This window comes from Lepidochelys kempii, chromosome 15, assembly GCF_965140265.1.
Source record: "Lepidochelys kempii isolate rLepKem1 chromosome 15, rLepKem1.hap2, whole genome shotgun sequence".
Classification (NCBI taxonomy): Eukaryota; Metazoa; Chordata; order Testudines; family Cheloniidae; genus Lepidochelys; species Lepidochelys kempii.
Window position 1 is genome coordinate 21,457,530 of NC_133270.1, and position 13,481 is coordinate 21,471,010.

At 40.7% G+C, this 13,481-nt stretch overlaps 1 protein-coding gene across 2 annotated transcripts in view; it reads right to left on the reverse strand.

The window, feature by feature from the left end:
• PIWIL1 (piwi like RNA-mediated gene silencing 1) overlaps positions 1–13,481 on the reverse strand; it is a 46,730-nt gene continuing 33,249 nt past the window's right edge. For both annotated transcript variants that reach the window (XM_073312371.1, XM_073312372.1), the window contains 5 exons: positions 11,405–11,475; positions 10,486–10,639; positions 9,351–9,476; positions 2,991–3,138; positions 1–142 (listed from right to left, as the gene is read on the reverse strand). In XM_073312371.1, coding sequence (XP_073168472.1) covers positions 26–142; positions 2,991–3,138; positions 9,351–9,476; positions 10,486–10,639; positions 11,405–11,475 — 616 coding nt within the window. In that variant the 3' untranslated portion in view covers positions 1–25. The remainder of the gene's footprint in view (positions 143–2,990; positions 3,139–9,350; positions 9,477–10,485; positions 10,640–11,404; positions 11,476–13,481) is intronic.

The window sequence follows — 13,481 nt, forward strand, 5'->3', positions numbered from 1 at the left end:
ACTTCACTGTATCCACTTCTGTAGCTCAAAGGTAGTATAAACGGTCTGAGAGTGACAAATTTGGTTCTCTGTGAATGCTCTGACCCACAAGAAAAGCCAGTTTATGGGCGTACTGGCAAGGAGCAGGCACTCTGATGACACCCTACAGAAGAAGAAAGCCATTTAACAAACACATTCAGTAAAAGCTAACCACTAATAAAAATTTGAAATTCAAAGTTTGTATTTATGACATTTGTTTTTCCCTTGGTGTCAAATATATTGTATACTACATATAAAATTGTGTACACATAGTTATATACATTTTCCATATGTAAAAAATCCACACAGAAGTGCTTGTTTCAGATTGCCTGCCACACACATTTCATAAATGCAAGTCACATTAATTCAATATTGAGGTTGTACAGTTCAAGTCAGAAATTGCATACATACATGTTCCTAGATTATTGTACAGTCTGTATATTTTAAATTACATAAAAGGTGGTTACAGTTGGAAGAAAAAATTACTCATCAGTAGATTCAATTGGTTGAGTCCCTCCTCCCACTCTGCTTAAGACCCCATCCACCAGCCCTTGTTTGCTTTAAAATCAACTCCTCCTCCTAATACAAAAGGGGGACAAGCTTCAACAAGCTGAATTACCAGAATGTAATTTCCCCTTGCCATTCCATCGCCCATCCTGTACAAGTTTCCAGAGAACGAAGGCAGTGAGCAGACCCATAAGAGATGGCAATTTTATTGAATAAGCAGCTTTAAGAGCTAAGTTTGTGTGTGCTATCCATATCAACCTGGTAGCAGATAACTGAAGAGTGATGCAAGGTTCATGTAAGTGACTTACAGATTTCTACTGTGAAGGCCTCAGCTTTCTCAGCCCAGGTTGTGGAAATACCATGGTGTAAAGTGGAACTTCACTGGCAGAGATGAGTCTTGCCCATCTGTTATCGAGTTAGTGTAGTGCACAGCTTCAGCCAACAGAAAAAAGTATGGTAGCCAAAAACCCTTAGTGTTGGACATCCTTCTCTATCGGGGTCGGACTCAGGATCTGTTTTGGAGATTTCCCTAGCTAACAAAAAGCTGGCAGTATGGGAACTAAATGCTATTTTCACTGAAAAAAGATGATGTGAAGCTTTTCATTAAGAGTTCACACTATGGAACAGAGAAGGTAGATCCACTTAGGGGCAATATGTCTAAAATGAAGGATTTGAAAAAAGCTTGGGAGTTTAAGATAGGAAGCAAAACCCCATCAGGTCTCTGAAACCATGGAGCAGAACCCTGAGTCACTTTTCCATTATAAACCGATACATGTAAAGTGCAAGTTAACAAAAGAAAACTACTATGGCTGAGTTTGCACTATAATATGAACCTTAATTTCTGCAGTTCCCAAGCTTGGTTTTAACTGTACAACCTTGAATGAATTACGTTTTTCTTTCACTTAGTTTCCCATTGTGTTTCAAAGCTCACACTAAGAAAAAGGAAACGGGTGCACACTTCTGGAGACAAAGGTCTGATTTTGTAAGTCCTGCACTGGTATCTGAACATGTCATGGAAGTTCCAGTGTAGTATTTATGAATACTATGCCTACAGCTCTAATAAGTTCTCAGAAGTGAGCCAGAGTCCTTATCCCACCAAGACCAACCAGCCAGCCAAATATGGGGAAAGAGGTCCTAAGGCAATCCCAGGAGGAGACGAGACCACTACTGTCCCTTCCCAGCACCCCAAAAATGTCTGACATTGTACAGATTAGTAAAAATAATCCAGTAGTATTTAAATTATCTGGAGCAGAGATAAACAGTTTTCCAGTGAGAGACTATGGGATCATGTACAGACTGTAAGGACTAGAATGTTTAGGCTAGAGACAGCAGCTGAGCAAGGCAGCTTAAATCACTTTAAATCTTTATGGGTGCATGAGCTCTTTAAGCTCAAGGCCAAATAATAACCAGGTCATTGCTCTGGAAGCAAAAACTCCTATGCATATTAAGTATGCAGTTTTTTATTCATGGTTTCCCCTCTCCCAAAGATTTGCAGCCTTAACACCAAAATAAGGCACATCCACCAATGTGATATATGCCATCATGTGCCAGCAATGCCCCTCTGCCATGTACATTGGTCAAACTGGACAGTCTCTACGTAAAAGAATGAATGGACACAAATCAGATGTCAAGAATTATAACATTCATAAACCAGTCGGAGAACACTTCAATCTCTCTGGTCACGCGATCACAGACATGAAGGTCGCCATCTTAAAACAAAAAAACTTCAAATCCAGACTCCAGCGAGAAACTGCTGAATTGGAATTCATTTGCAAATTGGATACTATTAATTTAGGCTTAAATAGAGACTTGGAGTGGCTAAGTCATTATGCAAGGTAGCCTGTTTCCTCTTGTTTTTTCCTACCCCCGCCCCCCCCAGATGTTCTGGTTTAACTTGGATTTTAACTTGAAGAGTGGTCAGTTTGGATGAGCTATTACCAGCAGGAGAGTGAGTTTGTGTGTGTATGGGGGTGGGGGGGGATGTGAGAACCTGGATTTGTGCAGGAAATAGCCCAGCCTGATTGTCATGCACATTGTGTAAAGAGTTGTCACTTTGGATGGGCTATCACCAGCAGGAGAGTGAATTTGTGGGGGGGGGTGGAGGGTGAGAAAACCTGGATTTGTGCCGGAAATCACTTTAGATAAGCTATTACCAGCAGGACAGTGGGGTGGGAATAGGTATTGTTTCATATTCTCTGTGTATATATAAAGCCTGCTGCAGTTTCCACGATATGCATCTGAGGAAGTGAGCTGTAGCTCACGAAAGCTTATGCTCTAATAAATTGGTTAGTCTCTAAGGTGCCACAAGTCCTCCTTTTCTTTTTGCGAATACAGACTAACACGGCTGTTACTCTGAAACCAAAATAAGGGCTATTTAACATGATATACTCAGAATATCACTCCTGGACAGGAAAAAAGCATCTTTTTTTGTTTTGCACTTATGCATTGCAGAAGCAGATACTTACTGGCCAGTTATAGTACATGTGGCAGAGCTTGTAAGTTAAACGTTGCATATGATCCGGTTTCAATGCACTGTTGTCATAGATTACATTGTAGTGGGTTGGTGAAACACTACCACTTCTCACAGCCTGACTCACAATAAAAAAATCATACCTGTAAATTGAAGAAAAAATACAAACCAGGAATTGTACGCAAATCCAAGCCCTTCACACAAAATATAAAGTTTGCCTTTAAATCAATTTACCAGACATTTTTAAAAAAAATCTATTTGCATTTGTAGAACTACAGCATGGTAAGCACAACAAGCAAGTGAGAAAGAGGCAGCAAGTTTTGTATACATTATAGGCTCTGCAGTTAACAGTCTATTAAGTTAACAGTCTATTAAGTTAACAGTCTATTAAGTTAACAGTCTATTAAGTTAACAGTCTATTGCCTGATAACTGAAAAGAGGGCCTTGTACCTGAAGGTGCTTATAACTTTGTCAAACTTCAACCATTCAAGCTGAAGTTTTATAAATGTCAGCCAAAATGGTTCAGCTGCTTCCAATAATGAGGTTAGGGACAAATATATTGGTTTTGACCATATTAAATTCTGTAGATATTTTCTTTCAACTGCTATAGCAACTCCAAGCTCTGGAGCTGGGACTTGAAATCTGATAGGCGATGGCCTCTGTACCAGGATATGCTTTTTGCCATCCATGTGAGAATCCACTCAAAATTGGACAACCTGAGTCTGAAAAATTGCAGTTTGCACTTGCTGAATAGAGACAGAGTTTAACAGCTAAAACCTCAGAAGAGAGTCTGTTCACCCTGGGCACATTCAAGCTTAGGGCTAAGCAGGACTTTCCTGACAAGTGCTACTCTGAGTGGCTGCAGCCTCTACAGGGTCTGAGTCCAGACATTAGAACTTAGAGCAGGGAGACTGTCTTGCCTCTGGTCTCAATTCCACCACGCTGGACCCTGGCAACATTGAGGAGGAAGCTACCCAGTTCAAACGCAGACAGGTAACAGATGGTCTGGTGAAAGGAGCAGACTGAGACAAGGAGCCTAGGGAGCACAGGGAGAGGGGAACTGGAGGAAAACATGAGTACAGGTTGAGGAAAGGGAAACCGCTCAGGCAAGGGGCTGGAGTGGGAACTGGGACTGGCTGGGTAAGGAGATAGACTTGGAGACCAGGAAGGGAGACTGTGAATCTAGGGGGGAGATTAAGACTGGCCATACAAGGAGACCGGAATAAGGAGCAGGGGGTAAGGAGATACAGTTCTGACAGGAACAGACCAGGAGTCAAGCATGTGAGGGACAGGACCGAGCACAAGGAGTAAGACTGCTAGACCTCTTCTCCAGAGCCTGGAATGAATCCAAGATTCCTGAGCCTCACCATTACTCTGTTGTCAGCAAGCGTATGGAGTGTGTTTGTATACCAGATGGAGGCTGCAGATTATAGGCACCATAGCACTGGTTAATGCAGTTTGAGAGACTTTGAGCTGATATTGCAGAATCATTGGCGCGGTCTGCAATGGAGAAGAACAGCTTAGAGGATTTCCTAAATTCCTTTGTCCTGTCCAAGTAGAATGCCAAGGCTCTCCTGACATCCAGCATATCTAGTATTGCCTCACCGCAACAACCCAGACTTTGGGACGATGGTTGGAAGGTGAATAAACTGGTTCATATGGAAAGATAAGGCTACTTCAGGGAGGAACCTTGGTTGTGGTCTCAGTGAGACTTTGTCCTTAAAGAAAATAGTGAAGGGAGGGTGTGCCATTAGAGCCACTATTTCTCTTATTCCTCACACCAAGGTGATGGCTACTAGGAAAGCTGTCTTCATGAACAGATGCACAAGGGAGCATGCAGCCATGGATTCAAAAGGTTAGGCTCCTGAGGACTAAATTAAGGTCCCATGTTGATGGGGGATGGCTGATTTGTGGGTAGGAGGTTACTCATACCTTTGAGGAACCTCTTCGTTGACGGGTGTGCAAATCCTGAATATCTCTCTGTTGGTGGAAGACAGTTTTGGCCACAAAGTGCACCTTTAGCAAGCTTGAGATACAGTCCCATCTCTTTGAGGTGTTGGATGTAATTTAGTATTAATGGGAGGGAAGATGGGTTATTTGTTTTGAAGTACACCAGATGTGAAGTCTTTTCCACTTTTAAATGTAAATGTGACATGTCGTTGGTTTTCTACTATATAATACTTCTTTCACCTCCTCAGAGTAGGAATTCTCTGTATGTTGGAACCATCAGGTGCCATTAATGTCAGGCAGAGCTGTACCTGGAACATATAAAGTGCTATATAATGCTAAGTACTCTGAAAAAAATCATATTCTAGGTGTCTCAAATTGGGCACCCAGTCAGTGGATACTTTTGACCTTAATCTTTCTGTGCCCCAGTTCCCAGTCTGTAAAAAGGGGATAATGATAATGATATCCACATATCTCACCGGGGATGTGTGAAAATAAATTAACGTTGGTAAGCATTTCGCACAGAAAAACCCATGAGAGAATGAATAATTCTGCCTTCAGAAGAGTGTTCAATAAATAAGGCATGGGACCGCCCACTGAACAGTAAGAGGAAAACAAGACAAGACATTAAACAGCTGTTCATTAAGTGTACATAAAAGAAGCAGCGGTCTCGTGGAAAAAATATATAATTAAGGATGGTACCATAACACATGCACAAGGGGGCTGAGTTAAGGTTACACAGGAAATCTTAATTCTGTCCTTTCTTAATTTTTGAGTGCTTGACTTTGCAACCTTACTTATGTTCTTTTAACATAGTTTTCTGTGTAATATGGGTATAAGATACCAACAAACACACTGGCAATTTAAAAATAAAATAAAATAAAAAGTCCTCATCTTTGTTAGAATCCTTAAATTACCCTTCTCTTCTCCCATTCCCTCCAACCTCTATCCTCCTATCCAATTATTTTGTTGGTGGTAGACCACTGCTCCTTAATGAATACAAGCTACACACTCCAACGGAATCTGTATGTTTTCCTGCAAATTTACATGCAGTCCAAGATTTAACATTAGGTTTTGTAACAACCTTTTAAGTACAGTTATGTTCCAAAATTCCTATGGGTTTGTCTACACCTGAAATGTAGTAACAGAGCTTCAGTGTAGACACCATCTACCCTGATGGGAGGGACTCTCCTGTCAGAGTAGTGTAATTCACCTCCCCAAGAGGTGGTAGCTAGGTTGACAGAAGAATTTTTCTGTTGACCTAGAACTATCTACACCAGAGGTTAGGTCTATCCCACTGAGTGACGCAACTGAGTTGACCTAACATTTTAGTGTAGACTAGGCCTGTGCAAAAATTGTTATTTCTCATACCATCATCCCAACATGCTGGAGTCAGGAAACTAGCTGCTTATTTCCAGCTCTGCAACTGACTTCCTGTGTGACACTAGATAATTCATTTCTTTTATACTTCAGATTCCTCTTCTATACACATGCTCTTGGAAGTCTAGGAATGAAAAGCTCTCTACAATTGCTAGTTATTACTAAAGATGTGAGGGTCAGGAAAAAAAGGAAACTTTCAGAAAAAACTCCCCCTAATAAGTATTTCAAATGAAATTACTTTATTTCAAATCCTATAGTATTAGGCAATTACAACTCCTATATACTAGCAGGACCATATATACACTGATATAAGCCCTGGGGCATATTGGAGCCCCCAGTCATTGGTGTGCACTGCCCTTTTTACTAGATAGCAGGAGAGAGTACAGGGCCCTTTCGTGTGGATTGCTTCCTGCCAACCTCTGTTCTGGAAATGGAAGCAGCTGATACCCTAAAGCTGCTCCTGACTGGCCCTGGTGAGCAGCCCACTCATGCCCGAGACATCAGTCCTGCAGGGAAATAAACAGTCTGCTGCCTGCCGGGCAGATAGCAAGAGGTGTGCACCTGCAGGGCATTGGAGGAGAATCTTGAGAGCAGGGGTAGATCCTCCTCCGAGTCCCCCAGATCCACTGCAGGAACCAACTGCAACTGGTAAGGAGGAGTTTTTTTTTTTCCTCTCCTCCCTCAGCAAAAATAGTGTGACAGTCTTCTAACATACAGAAGGAATCTTTTCCACACCAAGTTAATCAAACAAAAGACAATCTGTATTTTGTAAACATTGCCAATGGAACTGTGCATTTCCAAATATTACCAGGATGACCAAAAACATCTCTGTATGTATGAAATGTCCTGCAGACATTAAAAGAATCCATCATGAGTGGAAATGAACATCAAGAAGAGCGTGAGGAAGGGAACACAGAGCGGTTGTACTTGCAACAAAATGTTCTCAAATCCAGAAGTACTCCTGCTTCTGCAACATCACCGTCTGAAAGTGTTGTACAAGTTCAACTCAATCAATCGTCAGGAAAACATCTCAATCAACTATATCCAAAAGACTCCCAATAATGACTTAATTTATAGATAAGATGAAACCTGATAATAAATAAAAATTTGACCAAGCTCTGGCATGAGCGATATATGCTTCTGGTACTCCATTATCAGTAATTGAAAACAGTTATTGGCAGGCAGCATTTAAACTATTAAAGCAATCATGCCTGTTACCCAGCAAATGTTCTTTGAGCAAGCCTCTTACACAGTCATATTCTGACTGCAGAATACAAATTGTACAAGAACAAAATATAAGTGGAGCACTGCCTGGTAGTACTTACTTATGGGTGGACAAATAAACTGGAGGAAGGAATCAAACTTTTTGAGAACATCTCAACCAGTTTTATTTTGTTTTTTGGCGGAGGGATTACAGGAGCATGAAAACAGACATGCTGCAGAGTATATTAGTAGTGAAATATGTGAAGTACTAGAGAAAATTGGAAGTGGGAAAGTATTTATTTGTTGACTGACTATGCCAACAATATGAAAGCAGCATGGGACATCACAAATAGCCATATAATACTGGAGTAGGAGGTGATTTCATGAAGTGGAACACTCAAAAAGATCCATGAATCAGCAAAAAAGTTCTAAAGTATGTGAAAACTATGCATATTGTAGATACAGTCTTTAAGACAAAGTAAGGAAAGCATGGTAAGAATAAAATGGTAAAACTTCTAGCAAAACAAGATGGGGAACTATAGAGATGTCACCTGAAAGTTTATTAAAACAAAAAAGGGCTCTTCAAGGAACAGTGATAACAGAAGATTTTAAAGTAGTTAAAATGTACAACACACTGTACTTGAGGATAATTTCTGGGTTCACCTGCAGAACTCTCTGAAGACTACAGCCAATCGTTTCTGCAATCACAGTATCTGAATCAGACAAAGCACTTGTGTCAGACATTCCTCAACTTGCAGCTAAGACAGTTGCTCAAAACCAGTTGATTTTAAGTGCCTCTCCACTCACAAGTCAGGAAGAAGTACAAGTGAAGGACTTAACTGGTAGATAGAAAGAATGTTGCTGCAAACTTCTTCGATCCAAGGTTCAAAGGTAGTAATGTTAGTGATGCCTAGCATTGTTAACAATATTTGACTGGATTATTAAACAAGCAACACATCTTGAACTAGATAACTAGAAAAGTACTTTCTAACGTTAGAGAACAGAACCTATGAAGGTATTTTGTCCAAGAGTGCAATCTGGGAATCTGTCACACATATTGCTCCTACAACGTAGTGGCAGGGCCTTTGTACAACACAATCTCTGACTCCTCTTAGCTTCTTGTCTGCTTCAGAATACTCCAATTTCTGCATCATGTGAAAATTTATGCTTTTATAAATATACATAGTAGTACTTTCTATGTGCCAGCTAAACTGTACATAATATATTTCTCATTCTTAAAAGAATGAAAGTTTAGTTTTGATAAGTAATTATTGCAGATATTTTGATTTTTCCCATAATTTGTCCCCCCAATAAAAACAGGGAGGGGGTGGAAGGAAACTGTTTTTAACTTGTCTTCTAAGTTTTCAGAAATGTTGTATCTCTCATTATTACTCAGTTTTGCTCACTGTATATACTCAGAATGTTTTACTTAAAATTCATTACTGTTAGCAGTGAAGAATTAATTGAGATATTGGGAGAGTGAGCAGGATTATTTTATGGCTCATACACCACCAACACAAATATTCTACATTCAGAATTTGGTTATTACTGGAAGAAAAGGCAACAGCCAGGAAGTACACATATTCCAGGTTGGTTTTTCAGTGGTGGACAACAAGAACTTACAGAGTGAGGAAGTAAGAAAGATTATTTACATAAGTTTGCCAGCTAGCAATGCCATTTTTATAGTCATGTTAACAGTACATCCAATTTGGCCTACTCATTTCTTTTGAGTGAGCATCAGATTCCATTTTTGGTAGCAGGATGCAAGCCAAACAACTGATTCCTACCATCAAAGAGCTATTATCTCCCTAAAAGCATTACTTACCATTCCGGTCGGGTAACCTCTACATCAATAACTGTACCAGGGGGTGGATTCTGAAGTCTTCCACCAGCCTGTGCAAAGAACCTAGTATTCACTCGTTTCTTCACCACTATTACTGTAAGTCTTGGGCTAGAAAAGATTATATGAGCAACATAAGAGCAATTTTTGAAACTTCAATTTAGAGAACTTTCCCATTAAAGTTCTTTAAAATAAATTTTGGAAACTACATCTTTACTGATCCATTAGAAACCAGACTTCTAAATAAACTAGAATATGCAGGTTTTAGTATTTTAAGCCTTCACTTAATATATTGCTTCTATTCAGGTATTTCAGCATAATTCATTACCATGGTACCAAATTAACTTTTGCGCTTGCATAGCTGCAAACACCTGGGACCATAAGAGTAGAAGTTTTCCCTACAACAGTTCTTATACTATATAAGGTTTCTTCTCTTCCTCTCCCTTATTTTAGGTGTACTCATGGCACACATCTATAGACTATATACACTAAAAATATATGCAGAAAAAATATTGCCAGATGCTAAATAGAGAAAAAATAAGCATTTCCATCACCCCAACTGGCCTATTTTCGTTTAGCATGCTGTTTTGTTCCAGTGACAGTTTCAATACTCGATTGTACCAGCACTGACAGATTTTAGAGCTAATTTAAGGCTATTACCCAAACTACTGAAGATGGAGGACTATGAGAATGCAAATAACTAGATAACTGGTAATCCTTCCAAAAGAGGGAAGCATGATTAACCTAGAATTCACACGTGGTCACGATGAAGTGTGACCGGATAGTTCAAAGGGAGAAATCATAATTTTATATGTACATCAAAGACGTAACATCACAAGCATCAAAAGGAGTAACGATATCCTTATGGAATTATCCAGTTACATCACACCAACATGAGGTATGCTCTTTGTAAAAGAATACCCAATATAATAAAAACTGAGTGAGTAAGAAAGAAGCTGTTTGCGTCAGTTACTAAATTATCTGATACAAGTGCACACTAGTGTAAAGAAGAGGTATTCAATCTTTTAGCAGCCTTATTGCTTTTCTGAAGCATGACAGTGCACATTTTATATCACTAAAGCCTTTCATTGCATCACTGCATGCATCATAAGAGACTTACTTATAATCTTTACCAACAGATTTCAAGCAATCCAAAAACTGGGGTACTTCATAGTTAACCAAGGTTTTTAGCTGACCATCTCCTACACCATCACGATACACGATAATGCGAGAAGGCATATGGTTATTGCCGCTGAACCAGGCTCTTAAAGCAGCTTTAAGAAAAGCAAATTAAAGTTATGCAACTATAATGGGAATGTCTTTCAGAAGTTAAAATTCAAAATGGATCTGTATTACTCAATGAATGGCAATAAATTGTGAAGCCCTGAAAAATCTACTCCCCTGAGAAACGTAAGTAAGTTGATCTAAGCTCCAGTGTACACATCGCTAGGCTGATGGGACAATTCTTCCATCATCCTAACTATTGCCTCTCAAGGGGGTGGATTTACTACAACAGAAAAACCCCTTTATTGCTGTATCAAGTATTACAGCAGCATAGCTGCAATGCCACAGTTGTGCCACTGTGCTGCTCGTAGTTCAGATATAGCTTACGTCCCCGTTGACAATTACAGTGACAAGGGAACGGCTTTTATTGGACTGTCTTCTCTGAAAAGGAGCGTTTGTTCGTTCTTTTTTTTTTCCTCCCTCCTCCTCTCTCTCTCTCTCCCCCCCATCTCTCCTATATCTACAGAAGTTGGCCCAATAAAAGATATTACCTCACCCACCTTCTCTCTCTAATATCCTGGGATCAACATGGTAACAACAACACTGCATATAGCAATTAAGGTATCAGTTAGAACCATGCAAATTAGGAGAAGCTACATAAACTATCTGATAATTGTCAGTGATAATATATAAACGTCCAATCTATTTTTACTCAAGTGTAATTTGATGTTTTACTCAATGGAACACAGAATCCTGTTCTGAGAAGGAACAACTGCCACCCATAGGCCTTTTCTGTTAAAGGAAGAAAACTTTACCTTGCAAGCAGACCTTGAGTCCATCCACAAGTTCTTGTCCACGCTCTTGGAAGACACAGCGAGAGAACCACCTGTTTAGAGAAAAATCAAGAAAAGCATCAAAGTAACCTATTACAATTTAAATCACTTTAGAAACTTGAACAATTAATTTTGGCAAGTATGTCTTATACAGTCAACAGGCAAAAATGTGAATAATCACACTAACTTGAATTTGAGTACCATACATGTACATTGTCTCCACAGACACCTGGAGCAGATATGTGCCTTGGGTCAAACTTACGGTTCCTTTTATAGATCCAAATTGAATGTGAGGCTACATAAAGGGACCACGGCCCAGTCTCCCTCAGTTATTTTAGATATTCAAAATAGCTAACGACTCCCTGAGAAGCAGGAAAGAGAATTTTAAATTATAGATCTGCAGAATTAAAGTAATTTGAGACTGCTAGTTACAGATAAGCCTTCCTTTCTATGTCAAGTAGAGTCTCTGGAGAGCCCCACTGTTGGGAGACAGGGTGGCCAACTTGTGGCTCCGGAGCCACATGCAGCTCTTCAGAAGTTAATATGCGGCTCCTTGTATAGGCACCAACTCTGGGACTGGAGCTACAGGCGCCAACTTTGCAATGTGCTGGGGGCTGCTCACTGCTCAACCCCTGGTTCTGCCACAGGCTCTGCCCCCACTCCATCTCTTCCCGACCCCTCCCCTGAGCCTGCCATGCCCTCACTCCTTGTCCCTCCCCCCCAGATCCTCCTGTACCCCATGAAACAGCTGATGGGGAGGGAGGATGAGGTGCTGATCAGTGGGGCTGCAGGTCGATAGGGGGTGCTGGGACCAGAAGTGGGGAGCTGAGGAGGGGCTGCTGGCATATTACTGTGGCTCTTTGGCAACGTACATTGGTAAATTCTGGCTCCTTCTCAGGCTGGCCACCCCTGAACTAGAAGCTACCACCTCCTGGAGAAAAATAATAGCATATTCTTTAGTGTATCAGCCTGTTTAACTTAGGCCGGAGATCTGAGAATGAATGTGCTATCTTGCTTCACCTTCCTGACTCTCAAGGAAGACCAGCAATTGATTGGATCATAGATGCATCATTAAAAAAAAAAAAAAAAAAAAAAAAAAAAGAGATGGACTTCTTTGGTTGAGCTACAGACCAGAGTATATGAAGAGAATTATGTATTCCTTGTGGAATGCTGGCCTTGATGAGAGTCTAATGGATAAAATTAAACATTAAAATAAAATTGCATTGGCAGCCAGTCCTTTTTACAGCCTTGCACTGAACATCTGGATTCACAAGAGGACATAAAAGCAGTGTATTTTGGGCTTGCATGTAAGTGCTTCTGGAGTTCACAGCACCAAAGCACAAGCTTTAAGCCTTCTGTTCCCCCACCAAAAGTGGGCATTGAAGAGATTCTTTAATGGTGGGCTGTCTTTCCATTTCCCGTATACAAAAGCGGTCATCTTTGATCCTCATTGTGTTGGATGCAAACAGCAAAGGAAGACTTGTCAACTCATCTATCATGCAGATATATCAGATAACAGATTCTACCACATAGAGCAGCGGTTCTCAAACTTTAGGGCAGCCCTCCCAAGGGAGACATACGAATGTGTCAACGGAGGCATGACCTGTGTGTGTTTTTTTATTATTAATTATTATTATTATTATTATTCTAAGAGCTCTTGCTGTCAGCCCCAGGTGGCTGGAGCTCATGCAGAAGGGCTGTGCTAGAGCCCCACTACCCCGGCTCTCCTCCTTACCCTCCCAAACCCTCACTGGGAGGCTGGCGGGACTCTGGATGTCACCCCCAAGGTGCCAGCAGCAGCACAGAAGTAAGGGTGGCCATGGGACTAAGTCTGCTGTGAAAAGTGATATTGGAAAATATCACTTTTCACTTTACCTCCCTTACTTCTGTGCTGCTGATGGCCCAGAGATGCCTTCAGAGCTGGCCGCCCAGGCAGCAACTGCTATACTCCACTCTGCATTCAGAGCTGGCCAGTAGTAGATTTAACTTGAGAGCCGTGTAAACTACTGCAGACACCAAGAAAGGGGACCCCATCAAGTAAGTCTGAGAACCACTGACA